At 44.6% G+C, this 24,875-nt stretch overlaps 1 protein-coding gene across 1 annotated transcript in view; it reads right to left on the bottom strand.

Moving 5' to 3' along the window:
- Window positions 1-24,875, bottom strand: part of ptprt (protein tyrosine phosphatase receptor type T) — a 193,460-nt gene that overhangs the window by 100,845 nt on the left and 67,740 nt on the right. The window contains exon 8 of the mRNA XM_062409429.1: window positions 20,413-20,706. Within this exon, the coding sequence (XP_062265413.1) occupies window positions 20,413-20,706 (294 nt within the window). The remainder of the gene's footprint in view (window positions 1-20,412; window positions 20,707-24,875) is intronic.

The following is a 24,875-nucleotide window of genomic DNA, read 5'->3' on the forward strand; positions in this document are numbered from 1 at the left end:
TCTTGATGATGATTTGAACAGACGTCTGCACGGTGGAGCTCAGGAGAAGCATTGCTGTGGTAAACCATCTCAATCAAACATCCCAGATGAGCCCCAATTAGGTTCGGATCCAGCTCGTTAGGGCAAAGGGAAGCAACATGAAGTCTGTTGTGTTGTGGGTAAAGCCGGAGCTCTGATAATTGAACACAACAAAACCAGCCTGAGGCAAAGTAGCAGGGACACGGCGCTGGAGAATGCTACCAGATCAACTAATAAGACCAGAGCACGGGAGTGGGAGAGGGAAACCGAACCCTGGCTCAGTCAACAGGTAACTAACCAGGAACAAGATCAGAACCCTGGACTGTAGAGGGTCAGGTGCCACTGCTCTACCATGACTAGTGAAATGAGCAACACCTCAGCAGCTGGTTCCAATCCTGCAGCGACCCAAAGTTGTGTTGACCACTTAAAGGTAGAGATGGATCAATTAGAACGATACTGACGAGGAAACAGCCGCATGCTACCCTGTGAGGGATCTAATAACAAAGTGTGTTAGACCTAGAGGTCGATGTCGGCTTACTTCTGTCTGTAATGTGGGGACTGTAAGCTACAGACAAGTGGGCACTGACAGGGAGTCACAGGTTTAGATGTGAGACTCAGAAATGCAACTTTCTCCAGGAGCATCAACTCAAATTGCAGGTGCTGCTCAGTGTGACCTCATTGACCTTGTTCACACAACCTGATGAGTCACACTGATCCTCATCTCTCTCTCTCTCTCTCTCTTTCTCTCTCTCTCTCTCTCAGAGAGGAAACACAGAGAGAGAGTCCCACTGGGACAGACATGGCAGGGACAACTTTCTGTCTCAGGCTGCGAGTGTGTGTTTGTATGTCTAATATTCAAATTGTTTGTGTGTGTGTGTGTGTGTGTGTAGGGGAAATTGCATAGTTCTAAAGCTACACTGGCCAAAGGCTGGATACTAGTATAGATTCTAACCAAACCCACCACCCAACAAACACACACACACACACACACATACAAACAGACACACACACAGACACACACTTCCCTGAGGCTCATATATCTTCAGCATTAGTTGTGTGACCGTTGATATGTTGCAGAGGTTGCACTTTTAATCTGCTTTCTCACACCAAAGCAATAACAACCTAACCTCTACCTTAACACACACACACACACACACACACACACACACACACACACACAAACACACACAGGCAAACTCTCCCGTGACGATGACCCCTGGAGGCAAACAAGCAAGATCAGACGAGAGCCCTCACACGGGTTTTTTCCCCTGCTTGGATTTAACAAGTATGTGTATGTGGATGTGTGTGTGTGTGTGTTTTAAGTTACTGTCCAAACTGATGTTCATATAGTCCCTCTCAAATAAATAACAAACACACACAGACACACACACATGCTCCCCTCGCCAACAGACTTTCCTGGAGTCACCTCATTAATAGAAATAAAAGAGAAGTGTGTCATATTTCACCGGTGAAGTACCTCGACAGCAGCCTCATCAAATGATCGGCCTCTTAATCATGACAGCTTTAAGAATGTCATTAAACTGGCTCATTGCCTCCTCAAACGCACACACACACACACACAGACACACACTCTCTCTAAAGCACATTCTTCTTTTCAAATAAAACACAAACAGTTAATCTACTCATGTACAATCAGATGTAACGAATGCAGAGGATTGCACAAACAAACAATAACCTAAAATGAATGAACACTCATTGCCCAAAACACATAAACACACACACACACACAGACAGACACACACACACAAGCAGCTGCAGACAAGCAGACACCCTGCAGCTCTGTGACTTGGATAAATTGGATTAAATCGACTAGTAGCAGATGTCTTTTAGTGGATTTTAATTACGTCTCTCTGCGTGGAACAAACTACTGAGTCACACGATAACTCACGATATCTGACTTAACGGCACAATCCCTTCAAAGTTTGGCAAACGGCTAAATCCACCCCGGTGTTTAAACGACAAATCAAATGATCGGGGTATGAAGTGTGTTAGCAAATTGGAAGCTGTGTTCTTTTTATGATTTGATTCTTTAATTTTTTTTAACCCCCGTCTTTACTTTAGATCTTCGCTGTTAATTGCTCCATCGTGTGTTTCTTTGTGGTTTTTTAACGTCATATTAAATGTGACATATTTGTCTTTCGGGACTTTCTACTTAAATATAGGATTATAAGCTTCTTAAATGTATTTTTAAAGCTTTCCCAACCCATGTTTCCCGATAGAATAAGATGCTCATCCCCCGTTCCACATCCAGATCCCTCAGATCGGGGGGGGGGGGGGGACCTGGAAGGCCGGGAGGCATCGAAGCAATCAGGCACCCCCCCCCCCCCCCCCACCCCCCGCTGCTCCTACCTGTCCCTGCAAGGCTAAATGATGAAGTTGATCATCCACTTACTTTTTTTACAATTGCCTTTCTTCCATTAAACTAAAGACGTGCATGTTTTATCAGGCTATTAAATGTCCATCCATCCATTAGCTATACCAGTCTTCCCATGCTACTACTGGGCGAGAGGTGGGGTTCCCTCTGGAGAAGTCCAACTCAAACATAACTGTCCTTATATTAGTCCTGAGTCCCTGAGCCAAGACATAGAAGTGCTATAAGTTTAAAACTCAGCACTCTACAGCCAAACCTGCCCCTGTAACTATTTAAAGAGGCGTAAATATTCAATAAATGAACTTATAATACTCCCGCTGTAGAACAGTATCAGTACTTTGTGCTGGAGTCGTCCCGATGGATGGATACAGGCTGAATATTTATTGTGATCAGAGCCCAAATCAGACACTAATGTAATCCAGAACGAAGCAGAAAGAAAATCTATTTTAAATCAAGCTTTATTAAAACCATCGCTGCCTATATTGGCAGGGAAGAGACAATTGAGTTGGAGCAATTTTGCAAACTGTGGGAGGGGGGGAAGTGAAGGATGGGTGATAAGATAAGAGTCATTGGTGGTGGTGGTGGTGGTGGGGGGGGGGGGGTGAGGACGGAGAGGGGAGGGAGGAAGTGAAAAAGTGGGAGCGACAACGGAGGTAAAAGCTGAGAATGGTTTCACATAAGAGAGAAGAGAAGTTTTAAAAATGGTAACGATGAAAGCAGCAAAGCAAGACAGTGACGAGCAGAAGGAGAGCTGGAGGGGGGACGAGGGACGAGGGACGAGGGACACGGGGACAGAGTTAAAGCAGCGATATAATGAGACAATTGATGCCGAGGCCCGGGGTTAAGCACCTGGAGCCGGCCGGTAATTGGCTGAGAATGGCAGAGTGACAGATACGGAGATGTGGGCTGCGACCTGGAAGGAGGACGAGACAGAGACAGGGAGACGGGGGGAGGTGTGGGACACATTCATCTCCAGATAAGAGACATGTCATCGTGTCCGGGACGGGAAAAGGCTCGAGGCCCACGAGGAACAAAAGCCAGACTGCAGCTGCTCGTTACAATAATGTCACTCAGCCAATTATATCCGTAACAGTCGGATTAAATTATAAAAAGCAAAACGTCTTTTTACTTCAGGAGATCATTTGATTTTCTCCTCGTGCTGTGTGATGATTCCTCCACGGGGTCTTCTGCGTGGTGAATTATCTTTGAGGGTTTTCTCTTGATCATGAGAGCAGGAGGCCTCTCTGCGGGTTGGGGATGAGAAGATGGATTCAGATGTTCACCAGGTTGTTAGGATTTGTTTTCACTGCAGAAACTAAAGTTGTCTGCGTCCCCTGTTGATCGTTGGTTCTGCTGCAGGTTTAATATTCTCTCTATTGTCATAAAAGCATTTGAATTAGTGGATATAACCATAAAGTGATAACACAGCATCTTTATTACTGGAAAAACCTCATCACAAAAAAAACAGAATGTGTTGAGGAATATTGTGTTCGTGTCTTTGGCTCAGTAGGTTTTCTGTGTTTATTTATTTGTGTCTTTCTTTTGTGTGGTAAAAAGTTTAGTGATATGATTCGTTTGAAAATTCACCAAGACGAACCACAGCAAAAGTTCCAATGTGCTGGCAAACTGATTCTGTGGCAGAACTCAAAGGGTTAACGGGATATGAACCAACAACTTGAATAGCCTCGGTCACTAAACAGAGAGTAAATGAAGTCAAACCAAGAAGGACAGAACAATAACAGCTGATAATCAATCACATCAATGTCGGGTCGAACCCTGATCCGGGGTTTAGTGCCTCGTCCACCAACACTAGAGAAGCCAGTAATCTATCTACCAACCCTCAGGTTAAAGGACATCCCACTCATATAAATATATATATACTAGTAGTAGTACTAATAGAAGTACTAGTAATCAGTCAACACCACAAACCACAGCTGCACTAAACAACACAATCTTAAACAGTTCTTTGAACCTTGACCTCCCTGCAGATGATTGGTCGCCTCTACAGTCACTAATATCCCCCCCCCCCCCTTGCATATAGTCAAGTGCCCAAAGTTTCCTCAGGTCTCAAATCAGCCTATGACAGAACAAAATGTTTATATTTATGTCTGTATATGACAAGGTAAATAGTGTAAATATAAATTACCCACAACATTTCCAGTTTTTTCCCGTTAATCCCCGTTTATTCCCATGGTAAGTTTCCAAATTTGAATATTCCCAGAATTTTGCAACCCTTCACACTACACAACTCCTTCCAACCCCCCCCCCGTTTCACATCCCCTCCCCGGCTTCAGACAAGCTGCTTCCAGCTCAGGTGCAGGTTCGGTGACTCTCCTGATCTGCCCTGGACAAATCTACTGATTGACATCGTTGGTTTGAATCCCCAGCTGACACGAGGAGAATGTGTTTCCCACTCGGACGCAGCCGGGATCGGACGGATCACTTTGCACCATCATTAGAACACATGTTGAAATCAGATAACAGCCCCGGTGCCAATTTAGTTGTGTGTCTCCCGGACTTTCATATCCTAGCTGTGAACCGGACGCTTAATTAAGAGGCTGGAAGACACGGGGGGGGGGGGGGGGTAGCACTACTCTCTAATTTCTCTTCATTAAATTGGAGGACATTGTGACATCCAGCCCTGTGTGTTATCTGTGAGGCAGAACTAAAGTTGTGTTACTGTGTGAAGCGTGTGGCAACTGTGTGGTCGTGGGAAAAAAAAAAAGTGACCAAATTACCTGTCGCGTGTCCAATTAATGCTTTTCTCATTATCGTTGCATATCCTCGTGTTAGCGTCACACAAAGCACTTCTCTTATTAATGAGGTGTCGAACACCCCCCCCCCCCCCCCCCCCCACGTCTTTAGCTTCACAGAGTACGACAACTCCTCTAAAGAGACGACAGGATCGCACAAAACTGAGAAGAGGGAGATTTCAGTTAATCTTAAGTCTTTGGACACTTTAGCTTTAGATCCTAGTAAAAGCAAATACTGTGTATGTGTATTTTTATATCACAACTGTTGTATTTCCTTGATGAGCTGCAAGTGTCGACCCACAACAGCAAAGTGGTCAGAACTCCTGATGTGACTCGACGTGACTGTTAGGGAGAAACTCAAATTATAATCAGATCTTAAACGTCACAGGGGAATAAGCACTTGAGAAACTTAGGTGTCGGATATAGTGAGTGGTGGGTCTACGCTGCAATAACACACTAATGGGTATTATAAAAAAATCAACAAAACATAAACCGCACATTAGAACACCCTGTCATGGTTTAATTGGGATTAGCACTAACTGGTCGGTGTGATTGGATTCTGCGTCTAACGCTCATTAGCACTGTATTAAAAGAGATGAAGTGTCTTTGTCCATAATCGAGCGAATACACAATCCAGGTCCACGTTGTGTTGTAGTTTATTTATTTGTGTATTTCAGTTGGTTATCGAGTTTCTTTATCTCCGTGTCTCTGCAGATTGAAGAGACAAGAGGAGAGGTCGTCTGTGTCTCTGTGCTGAGACGCCTCTTTGCAAATGTCACAGGCATCGACTGAGCATTTCAAAATACACCTGCTGTGCCTTTGAGTGAGGATGTGTGTCTGTGTGTGTGTGTTTGTGTGTGTTAAACAGGGTCTAAACACAGAGATTCTGCAGGACCATTAGAGTCTTTTGTGCGTTTATTTGTGTCTGTGTTGTCTTGTCCACCGGCTTAATGGGAGAGTATTGACTGGCGTCCCGCGACATGGTTTCCCTTTGTGAGAAGAACTCAGAGGTGAGTGGGATTTATTGAATCACGACTTCACTCAAGAAAAACACACACAGCAAACCAGTTCAGAGAAGAAAACCGAGCGAGTGACCAGCGACTGGAAGAGAGAACCAGTCAGAAGAGATGTTGTGACTGTGACCTGCTGGTCGGGACTCAATGGAAAGCTCCTGGTGTTTCGTGAAACTGCTTCACAGTACTGGTTAGTTTCCATTCCCCCCATTAACACAGTGCTTCTGTGGGCGGAGCCATCAGGGGCGATTCAGGGGCTCGGTATTTGCCCGAGAACATCTGGTGTACGGATTGGGAATCGAACCTTCTGACTGACCTTCTGGTTAGAAGACATCTCGCTCTACGTCTAAAAATACTTCATAAATTACATTTTGCTGCTGAACAATAAGGTTAAAGTAAAACTTTCATCCCGACAAGCTTCAAACACAACCTTGATGAGCGTCCTGCAGTCGGATCTCAATCTGACGGACTGTGGGGCCACTTTGAACCGCTCTACCCCCTCATGCAGATTCCAGACTCTGTTGTCAGCGCTGATAAAGGAACACAAACTTTTTGTGTTACCGAACGACCTCAAACGACAAATGTGGGGCCTGGATTCATTTACGTTGAAAATAATGGACCCAAAGTGTTCGTGCACAAATCGTATATTACGGTAAAAGAACTCGTAAGTTCGATCCCAGCTGGCAGGTTTAAAACTTACACACTTTTATTTTAGTTGAACATCTTTCCACGTGTGTAATCTCTCTCTCTCAGTCGTTCCATCTCTTCCTTGTCATTTAGTTCTATTCCTCCATCTTTCTCCATCCCTCTACAATCCGTCCATCAGGTGGGTTGGTTCTGGTTTTTCTATCCGTTCTTCCCCCCCTTTCAATTTTCCTTGTTGTTTTTTTGTGTTACCACTCTCTCTAATGATCTGCTTCCTGCTCTGTTGTCGCCTTCATTTGCATGCTGCTCCACAAACCCCCCCCACCCCACACAAACACACACACAAACACACACACACACACACACACACACACAACCCCCAGCTCCCATCAGCAGCGAGGAACTGGACAAAGAACAGAGAGGTCACTGAAGTCTGCTGGCTACTCTTAATGAGCTCGACACAGACACACACACACACACACAAATACACATTTCCCTGCTGACGCACAACTTGTCTTTACACAACAACTACACACAATAATAAAACGCACATACACGCAGCCGCTCCTTTATGTCCACTTATTACTATCGGCTGTGGTGAGTGAATCCCACCCATTCACTTCGGTATTAGTGATAAGAGTGTGTGTGTGTGTGTGTGTGTGTGTGTGTGAGTGAGTGCCTGTGTGTGTGTGTGTGTGTGTGTCTGGCTGGCTTCATTAACTGCCTCACACAAGGAAACCGACTCTTGACTTTTCCCTTTTCCTTTTCTTTCCATATTTTTCTCTTTCATCTTGTAACTTGTGTTTTTTCTTCTCAATCAAATTAGAATCACAAATTTATGTTTTGTGTTACATCTTTATTTCCTCTGACGCAGTAACATGTGTACTGATGCTTTTGTGTTACCTGTGTTGAGATGCCAAGCATGTACATTTGCACCCTGTTGTTGCAGATGTACACTCTGTTCATTGTGTGCATGTCATTCTGTGTGAGGAGGTTAACCCACGTGTCCAAGAACTTGTATTTTCTTTCTTTACATTTCTTTACGGAAGCTGCTCTGCACTCGAGGGGACACACAAACAACAACGAGCCTTTCTAACAGTTCTGCAGAGAAGCTGAACAACACACGTCAGCCTCATCAAGGAGATTCAAGTTCCACTGCTACTCCAGTGTGGGTGTGGACCAGCAGGGCGGAGGGTAAGTGATGGGCTGAGGGAAGAACAGCTTCAAACACTCACACACACACACACACACACAGACACACACAGTCATAAGAGGCCAGTAAATCGAAGGTAATCAACATGCGCTGACTTCAAAACCCACACAAACGCAAACAACAATTCTCTAAGAAGATATCTGGGCGGTTATTACTGTGCCCTCTGATGGAATGTGGAAGTTGAGAAAGCAATCAGCCTTCAGCCTCCGAATCAATCACACACACACGCACACAGACACACACTCAAACAAACAAAATCACACAAATATTCAGCCCATCACTTCTGGATTTGTGAGAGTGTGTTTGTGTGTGTTACTTGGATTGTTGTTGGTTTACAGGGATCAGCAAGGAAGATGAAGTGTGTGTGTGTGCGTGTGTGTGTGTGTGTGTGTGTGTGTTTGTTTGTGTGTGTGTCTGTGTGTCTTTTCCAATTCTGAAAACTGCCTTGCAGTAATGACTGCTCTCACTGGGGATCACACAGCGTGAATTCCTGCTTTCCACCTCCACCTCAGTGTGTGTGGGTCTGTGTGTGTGTGTGTGTGTTGACAAACCCCATTGTGTGCACATTTATTAGCCAAGAGATTGAAGCAGTGGGCGTGCGAGGGGAGAGGGAGTCTGCAGTTCTCTATCATTCTGACGAGGTTCTTGCAGTTTATTGTAATTTCCTGCAAATCACTTCGGCGATATTGTTAATTTGTTGGACAGTCATTCAGACAAATCACAGTGGGAAAGAGGGGAGTGGAGGGGGGGGAGGAGGAGGAGGCGAAGAGACACTGAAGATGTGTGTGTGTGTGTGTGTGTGTGTGTCCTCCAATTTTACGACTTTGAATGTGTGCGGGTGTCCTGAGCACTGCCAACGTCACCATGAGATTATGGAGCTCTGTTAAAAAAACGTCATATGTTGCATCGCGGACAAGATGCACAAACTTAAGAAAAACTCAAATTTTGCACCGGCCAATGAAATCACATCTTTGCAAATACTCCACCACAGGAACCAGCCAATCAAATCACATTAATACAAACACAGGTCCTGACATCAGACGTCAGAATGAGCCAGATGTGCCCAGGTCACCCGCACGATTCAGGAGTGACCACACAGGGAAACATGCATCTGGATTGTGGGATGGAGAAAACCCAATCACTCTGAGTATCAACCAAATCAAGTATTATTTGTATAGACCATATTCACAAATCACAATTTGTCTCATAGTCCTTACCCCTCAGAGTAGGCAGATACAATCTGATGAAGAACTGGAGATGTTTGTTTTTTTACTCAGAGTCTAAACATCACTTGAGATTCTGGCAACGTCTCCAGCTGTGGGGAGAAAAGTCTACAGCCTATTTTTCCTCTTTCACTTCCTGTGTTCTTTCTTCTGAGCACCAACCGACCCCCCCCCTGGCCCCAGCATGAGCCCACTGCTGAGATATATGGAGGTTCAGAGATACAGTAGCCGGCTGCATCATGTAGACGGAGCCCGGCAGGTGGGAAACACAGAATTAAAGCAGCTTGAAGTTTCCAATAACACCTGACATCTTGGCCTCGGGTGATGGTCTCAGGATTTTCTGACTCTTCACCGAAGCCGAGGCCTGAGGGAGAAGTTATAATACGAGATGAAGAGAAGAGGAAAAGCCTGAGTTCTATGAAGGGAGAAGTTCTGTGCTCCATTTGTTTTCCTATTTTTCTCTGTTCCTGGCAACAAAAGGAACAACCGAGCATTTGGCTCATATCAGGGTTTTGATTAAACTTTTAAAAAAGAAGTTAACGTCTGCGTTTTTAATATTTTAATGTTCCATGTTTTTTTTATGTGTAACCAGAAGCACAGAAAGTGATCACAGCAGAGAAGAAGAGTGAGCAACAGGAGACACATCACATGTTTGTGATTCCTCTTCTCGTGCGAAACGTGTAAACACAATCGCACAACAAAGTGTTTTTAAACTTCAAAATTTAATTGACGGCTTAATTACAGAAAACGGTTTCAGGTCAAGACAGAAAAAAAACATTCAAATTCAAATGCTGTCGTTGAAAAAGCAAAGAAAAGATTTCCTATATGTGCAACTAATATATATCAGGGTGACACACACACACAGACACACACACACACACTCATGAAGAGGATGAATACAGACGCGGAGGCGATTGCGATACAATAAGTCGACTTCTCCCGTGCTGGTTTGACTGGGAAATAGCAGCGTGGAGCGTAGTGGAGCCTTTTGAGTGACAGTAAAAGCTTGTGAGATCCCAGTGCCTCATTGAACATCATCAAAACATCATGGCCGACTCGGTTGAATGGAGCTGGTGATTATAAGACTTGGCTGACGGTGGGGGGGGGGGTGATGCTGGGACTCTGCCATAGCCGCTGCACTGGTCCATTTGTGAATGTCTGAAAGCGTATGCTGGTTCTTTTGGGGCTTTTACCAAAGATTCACAAACCGTTGGATCCGCTCCATGTTATTACACAGGATTCTGAAAAGGCCGAGTTTAATGTTCCATTGTTTCTTTTATTTTATAATAACGATAAGCTAATTGATCTTTTCTGCAGCTTTTATTCTATCTCTCCTGCTCTTCTTTCCGTTCTCTAAAGAAACTCCTCACCTCTGTCTCCATCTTTCTTCTCCTTCCCTTCTTCCCATCATTCTATCCTCCTCCTTCTCTGATCTACAATCACCACTTTTTCGTCTCCTCACCTGTTATTGCCCCCTCCACCCTCTCTCTCTCTGTCTCTCTCTCTATCGCTCTCTCTCTCTGTGACTCTCTCTCTCCCTGTCTCTCTCTCCCTCCCTCCCTTCTTCCCATCATTCTATCCTCCTCCTTCTCTGATCTACAATCACCACTTTTTCGTCTCCTCACCTGTTATTGCCCCCTCCACCCTCTCTCTCTCTCTGTCTCTTTCTCCCTACCTCTCTCCCTCCCTCCATTCTTTGCTGCCCCCCCCGCTGTGCTTAGGTATAGAGAAACAAGCTTGTTGCCCTGGAAACAATTCAAATAGGCCCCACCAGGCCAATTACCAAAGAGCACCAATTACAGCCGAACCAGTTCTGTTTAATGGGTTTCATCCAGTCTGCCTTTTAGATAACACACACACAAACACACACACACACATACACACACACTCGGCCTCCTCCCTTTTGACCAACTACAGCTGCTGTTACTTGTGTGTATGTATCTCCTAGCCAAAGTTTTGCGTTTAGTTGTGGTATCATGTGTTTGAAAGTTGTTCTCATACATTTGTGTGTCTGCCTGTGTGTGTGTGTACACCATCCACTCACCAGCTGCTGCAGACTGCTAAAGAGGACGAGTGATGCCAAAGTGATTGGCTCTGTTTACTGCAATACGACTGCCCCCCCCCCCCCCCCCCCCCCCCCCCTTAGAGAGGTGAGAGGGGGCGAGAGAAAGAGAGAGATGCCGTGTGCGTGTGTGTTCATACATCAAACACACAGTAATGGCTCTCGGGTCAATTAAAGACACAATCTATGATTCTCTGTCTCTGAGACCTTGTTATTCCTCCTGTGAGGGAACTGAACTCTCCTCTTTTATTAGGTAGTTTGTGTGAATGTGTGTCTGTGTGTGTGTTAGGTGTGTGTGTGTCTGTTGTGGCCTTCTCACTCTGCTTAAACTCATTGCAATCTGAGTGTGTGGTTGTGTCTGTGTGTGTCAGCTTTGTTGTTACAAGGCTCTCATTGATGTTTCTTGTTTGGAGGAAGATAAGGGGCATTTAGACCTTACTTGTGTGTCCTTGTGTGTCCGTGTGTGCGCGTGTAATGTGTGTGTAGTGTGTGTGTAGTGTGTGTGTGGTGACAGGGACAAGGCTAGCTACCTAGCGGCTGTACACGGCCTCCTCCCCGGACCTAATGAAGGAGAAATTGGATCTTGATGGCTTTGCAACAAAAGACACCCCTGCAGCATTGTGTGTCTGTGAGTGTGCAGATGTGTGTGAGCAAATCATTTGTGGGCAAAATGGCCGACATTTCCCTCTAATAAAGAGTCTGTATTTCTCCTGCTCTACTCTGCCCCATTGGTTGTGTGTGTGTGTCTGTGTGTGTGTTTGTGTGTTTGTGTGTGTGTGTGTGTGTCTGTGTGTGTTTGCGTGTGTGTGCTACGGTACCTTATTACCCAGATTTCATGGTGTTCTATTTCATGAAGTCTTAAGAAAAGCACTGGGATGTTTTTTGTGTTGTTAGTATTTGTCGTTTATTTCCTCCTTCATCCAAGACAGGGTCGTTGCAAGTTTTGAGTTCCCCCTCAGATTTATCAACCCTCATCTGTTCTACACACACACACTCACACTCTCACACACACACACACAGACACACACACTCCTTCTCTCACCCCCTGGTGTTACTCGTCCTGCCTGCTCACAGCTCCCTTAAGTGTTGATTACAACCGCTACACTGCTGCGAGTGCAGAAAAAAAAAAAGTGTGTTTGCGTATTTGCAAGTGTTTCGCTGTGCGTCTCCTGCGCAACAACTACACAACCAACCTTTGCCTGTTTGTGTCGTACAGTGAAGTTTGAATTTTTTGTTTGTGACGCGTCCACGTGGTTTGTGTGCACCTCGGTGCGTTTGTGCTGAATAATGCGAGTCCTGCTTCGTGCTTGTGTGTGTCTGTCGCTGGTTGTTAAGCAGCTCTCACCTCACGTCTCAGTCAGACAAACTTCACACCCCCCCCCCACACACACACACTCCCTCCTGCTCTCCAGCATGACAGGCGCGTAACACACCCTCAGAATAGAGGCCTGTTACTAGGAAGATCGGAAGTGTTGTTGGGTATCTGGGTAGACTTCTCTGGATTTGTGTTTTTATCGGTAGCACTTAGCGCCGTGAGGGAAGTGAATACTGTACCTCGTTGGATTTTAAGTATTAAAATTATTAGTTTTTTGAATACACAGGAAGAGTACTTAATAATCTTTTTCACCAATATCTATAGAGCTTGCAGAATTGTTCCTGCCAGTCGTCTTGGAAAGTTTAGAAAGTCTTAACAAACATCTCAGGATCTCTTTGTTCTCCACAACACCACAAAGTACAACTCTGTATTTGTTTGTAATAAAAGTGATTGGGTTAAAAGTTGTTAAGAGCTGTACATTGTATTGATTAATCCTAGTCCTCTCATTGGTCGAGCCTGTGTTCACTCAACAGGAAACCCACGGCTCCGTTAGCTTAGCCTCTGGGACGTGTGCAAAACGCTGAGCCCTGACTTTTTCAAACTGCTCATTGTCCGTAGACTATTGTTAAATCAATGACTTGTTTCACGACCCGCTGTGGTCCACACTCAGGTTTTTATTGTTTTTTCGAAAACGGGAGTCGAACTCTCTGTCGTCGGTAGCGAATCAAAATGCAGCCGCAACACAAACTGTGCCAAGTCGTCTGGATGATGACAAATCTTCAGGGAACATTCGCACACACAAAAGAGAGAGGCCATTATTTGGAGGTTGGGTGCCATGCTCAAGGGCATCTCAGCAGGAAGTTATTGAGGACAGGACAGAGTGTGCCATCAGTCGGCTGCTGTGCCCCCCCCCCCCCCCTCGTGTTTTCATGGTGATCTCGTATTCACAGCCTGTCCCAAGTCCCATTGCTCTGATTGATCTGATGATGAAAAGATCCTTCAGTCCTCAGACACAAAAAATACATATTCAAACACGGAGAAGGAACACACACACACACACACACACACAGAGACACACACTCACTCACACTCTAACAAAAACACCTACACACACACAGATATTCTCAGAAGGGTTGGATAATAAAAGGGCTGCAGACTCATCTCTCTTTGGGGCAAACATATCGACCGGCGCGATTCATAATGTTTGATTCATAAGGTTTTATACACCTTCCAATATATTGCATTTTGTCTGAGGGCTGAGTGTGTGTCTGTGTGTGTGTGTGTGTGTTTAACCCTATAAATTAACCCTTTAATCATCTTCAAACTTTGTTAAACCTGTTTGATATTTGTTTTTTTAAATATGTAGTTTATGATTTGTGTTGCTATTGTTGACATTGGTCCAATTCATATTCTGCAATTTCTAAACAAAATGCATCTGTATGTAGCAGTGTGCAATCGTCAGAAAATAACACAACATGTTCATCTTTTCTGTAATATAATCTTTTCACACTATTGATTGAAGAATAAATTATGGTTTTGGAACCTTAACAAACCTTAAAAATGAAAATTAAAAGGTTTTCTTCGGGGGGGGGGGGGACGAGCTGGAGCTACATTCACTGTCCTTCAGAGTGTCCACACAACTGCTCTCGAGGTCGAACCAGGTTAAAACCAATAAGAACAGAACTCCTACTGGTTTCAAAGCTGATAGAATAAAAGACTAAAATCTCATTATAGGGCTGGTTTGAATCGCTGTGTTGAAGGCCGTTCTGAAGGCTTCACTCATTATTTTTGATTTATAGTATAGGGACCATGGTTGCATTACGTGGTACTGTATGTATGCCCTTGATTCAATTCATATACTAAGTGTGACGTGAAGTAGAGTCCCCTGACAGGTTGGTTTAATCACATGGTCTGATGGCCTGAAACATTGGACTGGAAGTACAAACCCGCTGAACTGTACTGGGACAGTTACAGACCAACACAGACCAGAGGTGGAGACGTGAAGCCCCAACAACACGTTCACCTGCACAAGCTCCTGTTTAAAAAGTGACTTTTAAGTCCCTGCAACCGACATGTCTCCGTTCATAAGACGACGCACTCCATCGGCAGGATTTCAACATTTCAACAAAGCTGTAAAGACTAACGAGACATAAGAGAACTTCAAAGAGGAGGAAATTTAAAAGAAAGGAACAGCGCTCAGTGGGGGGGGTTGTCGGTCTCGGCGTGTGAGCAGTGGAATGACCTCACATGAGGAAAGAGGGGGAGCTCAGGCAGCAGGATATTGGGTTTTAGAAGAAGAGAGAGAAACGGTCGAGAGCATCACAAGGTATTCTGGGAACAGAAATAAGAAATAAGAGCACAAGCGGACGCAGGTTTGTCTGATCCTCCGCTCAAGTCGTCTCTCTTCTTAAAAGTGTGATTTCACGAGGGTTGAATAACGTGCCCTCCTGTGAAGATGGATTCTCCTACTTTAATGTTTTCCAGAGGAGAAAAGCTTTATCGTGGCTCCGGAGCAAAGCTGGACACAAAGTAAAATGGAAGGATTGAAGCCTCCTGCTGTTTTCAGTGGAACACTTATGTTGAGTTTCAATCTACAGCTACGAGAATAGGAATAATAAAAACATTTCTTATTATCAACAATAAAATAAAAACAGGAAGATGTGAGGTAATAGCTTATTCCTGCCGCTAAACAACTACCTGATAGACTCTTAATTTGGAAGAGAGAATTCCTACAAACCGCCTCCTTCTCCCGGTACAATGAGGAAGTGGGTTTGTGTCCAGGCTGCGAGGAACTGAGGACGACTCTTAAACCGAACACTGAACTCAGAGCTTTCACCAGCACAACCAGCCACTTTGCACCAGCATGTGATTGGTGCACTTGCTCTTAGCATGGTGGGAACAAAAAGGCTCCCTCGGGTACGAAAGCCTCCTTCACTCCACAAAGCATCCGGGCAAGAGATGAAAAACAGCTGTTCTGGTTCAAGATTGTCCAGCTCATACTTCTTTATGTTGGAGAGCAGCAAGAATGGATGAATGCGCCCAAAGAAAGGAAAAGACAGGAGAGGACCAAGCTGAAGGCTTGAAGGTGGCACGAGCAGCTCCCAAGGTCAACGACAGATTCAATCAGCTCAGACAGAACCTGCACCCTCCAAAAGGAAACTGGTACTCGTCATAAGAGGTGAGGAGAAGACAGAGCACCCCCAAGTGCTGGAACAACATTGTGACCACTTCATGATGGCCAGGGGATCAAACTCTACCAAACAAGTGGTCCGGCTGGAAGTTACCGCCCCTTGGAAAGACTGGACAGTCAAAGCCAATTAGCACAGGTGAGCAAATATGTGGAGGCCGAGTTGGAGGAGCACTGGAACCTTCAGGGTCTCAACTGGTTCCCTCACTACAGTGGTAACCCCCTATGAGGGGGTAAAGGACTGTGGAGCAGCAAACATGGACACCGGTCGGGGGGGCTGATCCCCTCGGACTTGTGACCTCAAGTCCATCAGTGTCCAGGTCGCGTCAGGAGGTGAATTATGAAACTAATCACAGAAATTGTATTTCTCGGAGTAAGGGGTTGAGCTTGAGAATGATGTAATACCGTGTGGTTCCTCTAGAGCTCGGAGTGGTTTCATTCTAAACTGTTTCCTGCAGAGAGGATCCACTGACTCTCTGGTATCCACCTGAACTGCTTGGCTCGGCAGAACGTCCTCCACATCAGGAGTTCCCTCGGCAAGTGAATCAAAAATCCATCTTTATGGAGCCGCGCATTAGCCAATAGTCACATTACCATCCTTCACATAAAGAGCCTGCTTCATAAGAACTGTGTGCGACAGGGAGAGGAGCTATATAACCCTCAGGTGAATGAAGTCTTTACAGAGAGCTGCATATTAGCCAACATTCACATTAGCATCTGTCTCGTATAAAGAAGAGGGGAGGAAAATGAAACGCTGGAGGAGCAGAGAAGATGCTTGAGAGGATTTATGTACAGCAGGTGAATTAAAAGTCCATCTTTATAGGGAAGCATATTAGCCAACACTTACATTATCATCCCTCGTGCAGGAGCGTGAGTTCATAAGGAGGAGACGGGGGGGGGGGGGGGGGGGCAGGAGGAGGTTAGACGAGGATGCTGAGAAAAGCTGATATTTATAGAGGCTGCGCAGATTCCCCCCCGTTTTATGTTTGGTGAATATTGAGTTTAAGGTGATATTAACCAGGAAGGAGAGAACACAGAGGGGTGAGGGAGGAGGAGAGGAAGATGAAGGAGGAGCAGGGAGGCGAAATGAGAAGGGAGTGCGTTTGTGTGTGTCGACAAAAACTTAAGAGAGGGAGATCAGGGCGGGTGGAGTGAGGAGACAGAAGCGTGGTGATGTCACAGAACCGTCGGACAGGTGAGGGAACATCTGGAGTGAGAAACAAGGAGAGAGGGAACAATGACCCACAAGAAGACAGGGGGAGGAATCATTCCCAAAGAAACGAGGAGAGAGGAGAGAGGAGGGGGGAGGGAGGAGGCGAGCACGATGAAATCAATCACCATCAAGGCCGCGTCCTCCCGGCACCTCCAGCCAAATGGAGAGTTCATCCTCGCTCCTCGATCTCCTCTCCTCTCCGCTCACAAATGTGCCACGCTAGACGAGGCACACGGATAAAAATCGCTTTTCCAAATTCCTCAGAGCCATTACAGCTTCGGGTGAAATAGCCTGAATCCTATTCTGAGCGTCCGGAGCTCCAGCGGTGGATCCCACACCGGAGCTCGGAGCAGACAGTGGGAAACCAGAGGGGTTCTGTGTAATTCCCACTTAATAGCGGTTGAGTGAAACTTCGGTTGAGAATCAAATCTGACAGGTTGTGTTTTTAATTCATCATTTAAACTTGTATATGAGCCTGATTCAGACTAAAAGCCTCTGGGGCCACTCTCCTGATCAACAGGAGGCCAGCGGCTGCAGAGGAGGTGACGCTTTTCATTATTCTGTGTTAAACCAATTATATTTTCTCTGTTTCTCTAATGTCTCTCTCTCTCTCGTTCCTTTCAACCTTTTTTATTTCACTGAGAGAAATGTTTGTCCGTCTGTGTTTTTTGTCAGAACGGAGGAGAGTTAATGGGAGTACACCAGTTACCAGTGGTCCCCGTTGAGATATTTCACTTGACAGTTTCCCGCAGTGACACTGAAGCTGTTTTTTGGATTTTAATATCTCTCCTGAAGATTCTGAGCCTGAGAAACAGAGTCGGTTTCGCTCTGGATAAATCAGCTGCTGAGATAAAGTCTGAACAAAACTTATCGAGGATCTTTGTAATTAATAAACCAGACTCTAATCCGCCGTCAGGAGGCGCACAGATTATGAGGAATGTTCTCGCACCAGTTGATGCTCTGATAAACTTATTTATTTATTAATATTGTTATCATATTTCTGGCTTCATGTTCACTTCAGTTCACTCGTTCTCTCTCTCTCCCCCTTCCACTTGTGCTCTGTCCCAAAATAATCTAAAACATTAAACTGTTTTATGATGATGATTATGGACCATTTAAATTAGCCTTGTTCATTTAATGTCTTTAAGTTTCATCGACTCTTCTTCACAGATCATTTCACAGCATCAGACATAAAGTTGACGAACAATAATCAGACATATTTCTCCTCTGGTTCATTTAAACCATCTGGAGATACAGTGACACCACGAGCTGCTTGGAAGGTGGAGATAAAAGTTCAGGTAGTTTTGATAAATAGTCGTTGACACCAAACAACATGGAGGACCACCACTTAGAAACTCTGATGACACGGAGCTGCTGCATCGTGATGATGGAACCTGATGTCGACGCTAACGTGAGCAGAGAGGTGACCACAGGTGTGGAGGCCAAAACACACACACACACACACACACACACTCACACACACGCACACTCACACATTAACACTGCAAGTAGCCAGCAGGCTTCTGATCATCTGTCATACCTGCCTGCTCCAATCCTATCACACATTCAGACACACACACACACACACACACACACACACACACACACAAAACACCCTGTGGATCGCTGTGACAGCTTCACACAGCAGCACTCACCCAGAAACACATGTTTCTCTCTCCGACGCTTTACAGACACACACACACACACACACACATAAAGTGACCACAACCACTGTTGTACTTCACGTCCACTGTCTCTCCACCGCTCTGCTCCCTTAACCTCAACCTCGTCTCCTCTCATCTTATTCTCCTCTGTCTACCCTTTCATCTGTCTATCCATTTATCCATCTATCGTTTCTATATAATAACAGAGAAAGGTGGATAAAGAGAAGGGTGATAGAACAAGAGAGAGAGAGAGAGAGAGAGAGAGAGAAAGAGAGAGAGAGAGAGAGTCTCTACTATCAACACTTCGTTTTCACCTGCTGATTAACATGGTTGAAAAAAGAAGGGGGGGGGTGGACTGCACATCAAATTAAATGAACTGAACGAAGTGATGATAAATAATAAATAAGGTTCATGATGAAACAAGTTATGACTACGTGTGTTAGAGAAAAGTTTGCTCTTAAAAAATAAGTAATTTCTCAATAAACTTTATATTAAAGAAAAACTTTAATTCAAGTCACCATCTGATGTGGACTTTCAAAGTAAAAGACCGTGGAGATTTGATAGTGTCACTGATTTGGTTGTGGCAACAGAGAAGAGTTCAGTGAGTGACACACACACACACACACAGACTCACACACACAAACATTGCAAAAGACACAATTATACACCGAGAAATATAAAATATGTGAGACACCAACACATTAAATCCCAATTAAACTAAAACACCTGCCAACAAAGTTTCTAATATAACTTACAAAGACCACCACACACACACACACACAAACACACACACATAAAGACAGAGACGCACACAGTCAAACAAAACCAGCCTCATCAAAAGCAGAATAGAAATGAATCCCCCCCCCCCCCCCCCCTCCACAGTCACACAGAGGTTAGACACACACTGAGCTGACTCACTTTTCATTCACTTTCTCCTTCTCCGTTTTTCTCCATCCCTCCATCTCTGCTGCTCTCAAGATGAAAACATAAAATCACGGACAAAGGCTTCTGTCTCTGTTTGCATCAGAGACGGCTCTGGGGATGAAGAGGCTGAGTGACAACGACAGACGGAGAAAGAGATGGTAACGAAAAAAACAGATGAAGAGAGAAAAAAGGGGGGAGAGGAATGGAGAGAAGGGCTGTGAGACACAGAAGAGGAGAAGGAATAGAAGAAGAGGTTGAGAGAAAAGACAGAAGGGAGGAGATACATGTGAAGTGAAGTATAGGAGCAAAACACTGATGAAGAAGAAAAGAAAAGAGAAAGAAAGGGATGAAACCAGAAGCTGGAGCGGGATGGAGAGAGAGAAGAAGAAGAATCCTCAAGCTACAACGACCACATGGGTTCTCGACCCGCTGATACAACCAACAGGAACGTCTCCTGAATTAAGAACCGGACCTTTGACGTCAACGTTATGAATAATATGAACAACTTAGGAAGAGGGACAAATCCGTTCTTCCTTCACCATCATGGTTACTTTGCCCCTGTCATAATCAGTATGGCCACTAGAGGTCGACTCACGATAAAACGTAACCATGGGTCGTGATAAGCTGCTGAACAGACGCCCTCATGATAGAATGAGGTTAAACCCAAGAGACCGGCCTGAGAGTCCTTCTCAGCCAGTGGAGCAGAACCAAGCACCTGTTAGAAAGTCCGGTCTCAAAGTAGAACCCATGAAACAAACGAAGCTGAGGGATCGAACGTGGCCGCACTCACCTGCGCACTTCGTCCTGGTGACCAGCGGCGGCCCCGGCGGCCCCGTCCCCCCCTCCCCGGGTCGGGACAGCAGGACCTTGATCTCGTACTCCACATCCGGGTCCAGGTGCCACAGCTTGTAGGTGGGGGCGTCGACCACGTGGCTCTCCGCCCAGTTCCCCGACGTGGTGCGGTACTCCACCTCCTTCAGGATGATGGGCCCGTCGCCGATGATGCTGTTGGCGTTGGGCTTGATCCACAGGTAGGTGGCGCCGACGGCGAGCAGCTCGGGCGGAGCGATGGGAGTGGGCGGAGCTATAGAGGGGAAACAGAGGTGTTTAGTAAAGTGCGTTTTTTCGAATCTTTTCTGTTTTTCTTTCTTTTAAAAACCACAGCATCCTCCCAGCGTTCCCAGTTGGATCGAGCCGTTTGTGAGTGGCAATCAGAAAACAATTACATCAGCTTGTTTTGACTGTAACTGCACCCCCCACCCCCACACCCCCCCCCCCACCTGAGCTCCTCTTCGCTGAATCCAAATGAATCACTTAACTCATCTTCCCCTGAAAACCACATTAAAGTCCAATCAGTGGAGTCGACACGTGTGATGCCGCAACAGCTGAATGAGTATTTCTGGAGATCACACACACACACACACACACACACACACACACACACACACACGCTCCCACACACACTCGGTAATTTTCAAAAGCAACATTACAATATGTAATTTCATTATCCAGAGGTTTATTCACCACCTTGCCTTCCCAGATATTCTCAAACCCTCTGTGGGTTTCACCAATAAAATAAATTTCCATAAACATAATGAAAGGAATAAAAAAAAAATAACTATCAATATGTAGTTACACACATTTCCGTCTTTGCCTCTGGACCCTGGAAATACGTTTTCAAATCATAAGGTGCACAGGGATCGACTGAAATAAGGAAATCAGAAGTCTTCCAGTTGCAGTGGGACGTGAATTTAAAAGGAGGATTTTAACTTTGCATTTAGAGCAGCTCTGAAAAGGGAGTGAGTTCTCCACCTGTACTAATCCATCACACTCCTGACGCGTGGCTGACAGATACTTTGCCTCCAGACTTTCACATTACGCTACCCGGGGAAAATAATGGCCTCTGTCAAGTCTAAAAAGCAAAAGATATTTTATTACTCCCTGTTTCAGAATGAAAACCTGTGACAGCAGCTTCTTCTCAAAGTGTGATATCTAACATCCGGTGGAGCCGATCACTGGAATGTAAACTACACACAAGAGGTAAAAACTGCAGGATGTCAGCAGAAAGGTGCGTCCTCTGAAAAACAAGAGTGTGTTCAAGTGTTTACTGAGAGCTGAGGTGAACGGAGACACAACAGACCCACAATGGTCACTTGTGTGTTTTATAAGATCTACAGGAGGAAAAATAACATTTACAACTTTAAGGACACACAAATACCACACACCACTTGTGCGTGCGTCCATATGACCATGATACGCGCGGATCAGTTGAAACTTTTTTTTCTAAGTAGAACAGCTCCTCACCTGCAATATAATGACCAATCCAAATGTGATTATATGGTATAATAGTTATATTCCATAAACTTATAGGTATGGTTTAGGTAAACTAGTGAGTACCAAGTCAGTCTGCAGAGGTACGTTCACGATGAAGCTACTAATCCAATTCCCATCATTTATTATGATATATATTTAATTAACATTAAATTCCAAACAACAGTTAGAATTAGAATCTGGATTTATTGTCAGAAAGAAAGTTTCAAATGCTGCGTTCCCATTCTCCAGGTGAAAAAAGGAAATATTAACGCAAAATGGGTTAAAAGAAAAATATAAAAATGTCACTTCACTATTAAAGCTACGAATATGATGTTACTATGTTTTGAATAATGATCACATCATAACATTCTTCATTTAAAAATATATAAAAATAAGCAGGAAGCCCTTCAACAGATGGTCGTTAACAAATTCCCTGTTTGTCATTACCGCAGTGGTTTGTGCAACAATTTGAAATATGACACAACTTTCATTTTTCATATTAAAATGGCATTTGTGCAACATCTTGTTTTTAATCATTCAGAAGTCCAACAAACCAGTGACGTCATCTTCCACTAATCACTGATGTGCATCTAAACAATGATCGATTGTGACTATAGACTCCACACATGGATTATTCTTATTATATCAATACAGGGGGGGTGCAACGATGCTCAAAGAGAACAGCCTGGAGGATGAAGGACCGGCTGTTGAAGCATGCAGTGCAGAACAAAATTAACATCTCACTCTGTGCACAAAGCGATTTTCTAAAAACTGCCACTAAAAGAATGATTTTGAGATTGAAGTATTAATCTTCCTCTGTCAGCTTTGCTATGCGAGCTGAGAGTAATGGCTCCTCTCCTCCTGCTGTCGGGAAGTTTCCCTTCTTTTCCTAGGTTTCTTCAAGGCTCCATTAGAATACGTCTGAGGTGCAGACGATTCAAACTGTCAGTCACCAAACACTCCATCCATCTCAACCCCCGGCTGCTGGATGTGTGTTTGTGGGCGGGAGGAAGTCAAAGTTAAAAAAGATTGTGTATTTAAACGCAATCCACTGCAGGTATTTCATACGTTTAGAACATAAAGTACACAAATGTGCCTCATCTTAAAGCAACACTTGGTCGTTTTTTATACCTTGACATAACACCCACTGCCTCAGCGCCCCCTGGAGGCAACACAACAACCACAGCAATTTCAGAGATAATACAAAAGAAGAAGTTAATATTGTCGTATATACACTCCTCTGCAATTAAATTCTATCTTTGCCTTCCACTACGAATACCGCGGATTTTAGGGTTAAAAAGTACGAACAATTTTAAATATGAATATTTACAAAAGACAGGAAATAGATTTACGGTCTTCTAAAAAGAGAGGATGAAAAGACAAAGAAGAAGTAACAGTGAATGTCTGAGTGTATTTCCCTCGTTAGTGAGAGTTAAAAAGGCCGAATTGCGTTGACCTGTTATTTTTGTTAGTGGACAGTAAGTCCGAACTTTAGCTTGTTTGCTTTGTGTTGTTCTCGATGTTGTCGACTCGCTAGTTTATCATCAGACGCAGATAAACAACATTAATTTGCACGAGGAGGTCCAGACCACAACTCGTGTAAATATACATATAAACGGTATAATTACGCACCCCACCGGCAGGGGGAGCCGGAGTACAGCCCAGAGCGAGTCTTGCATTGTGTTGTTTTTTTGTCGTAATTATTCTTCCTCTGGTTTTGGTGTTTTCCTTCAAAAAACAACATGAATAAAGAAAAAATCTTCATCTTCCTACTCACTCGGCTTCTTCTCATTCTGTGCGTCACCTTTTCTGAAGTTTGTCATGAAAGAGCACTTCACAGTTTTCGCACTAACAATCACGTAGGAGTTGTTTTTTTCTCGGAAAGTATTTAAACATTTAAAAAATCTCATTTACACACGAGCTGCGTTTAAAGAGAGTGAACATTAAGAAGCAGCGACTCGCTCCTTCCTTTAACAGAAGCCTGTTAACTGTGTTTTACAACCGCCTCTACACAACTCACATCCTCATTAACATCGTTTATATTCAACAACTTCTCCTGATGCTCCTCCACAGGAACAAAGACGAGCTCGTTCCATCACTCCCTCCGTCTGTTCCCTCCTTCCCTCCCTCCCTCCCTCCCTCACTCCCTCCGTTAGCTCGTGTTACACAGGCCACCCAGTGACTCACAACCTGGCACCCACCATGACATGAGCGCACACACACACACACACATGCAGAACCACATATGCACACATGTGTTGATACAAAATAGCTGCACTTATTTATATCCATTGAACATTGTAATAATAACACCCACAAAATGAAAAGCCTGTGCTGGCATTGTACGGATGGAGAGGGATTAAAATACACAAACACACACCTGTGTCCTTTCGTGAATACAGAAATAGGACACACACACACACAGACACGCAAACACAGTGGTACCCATGAGAAATGATGGAGGGAGGAGGGAGGGCTAGAGAAAAAAGAGAAAGAAATAGAGGGATGAGACGAACTGATGAGGTAGCACCAGGCGTTCCCTGTGAGGTTCGAGTGATTTATTTGTTTATTTAATGTTTGTTTATAACAAGACGCACAAAGTTAGATATGATTTTATGAATTACAGGAGAGAGCTCCCTGCAGTGCTCATGAAGTTTTCAAATGGGTTACAGCAGGAGTACAGCACTGTGACTCTGAGCAAACACAAACACCTCAGTGTATTTGTGTTTGTAAACGTGTGTATATATATATGCGTGTGTGTGTGTGTGTGTGTCTGTGCAGCAGCCATGGCCCCATAAAGGTTTTATGGTGTGTATCCCGGGGCCTTGTTGTCAGAGGACCCATTGCACACTCAGAAGCGACCCGTGTTACTACACCCTGAAGGTGGAGAGGATACGGCTCTACATTTTACTGCTCTGCATTTGGGTCCCAGCTTGAGGT

This window comes from Platichthys flesus, chromosome 2, assembly GCF_949316205.1.
Source record: "Platichthys flesus chromosome 2, fPlaFle2.1, whole genome shotgun sequence".
NCBI classification, from domain to species: domain Eukaryota; kingdom Metazoa; phylum Chordata; class Actinopteri; order Pleuronectiformes; family Pleuronectidae; genus Platichthys; species Platichthys flesus.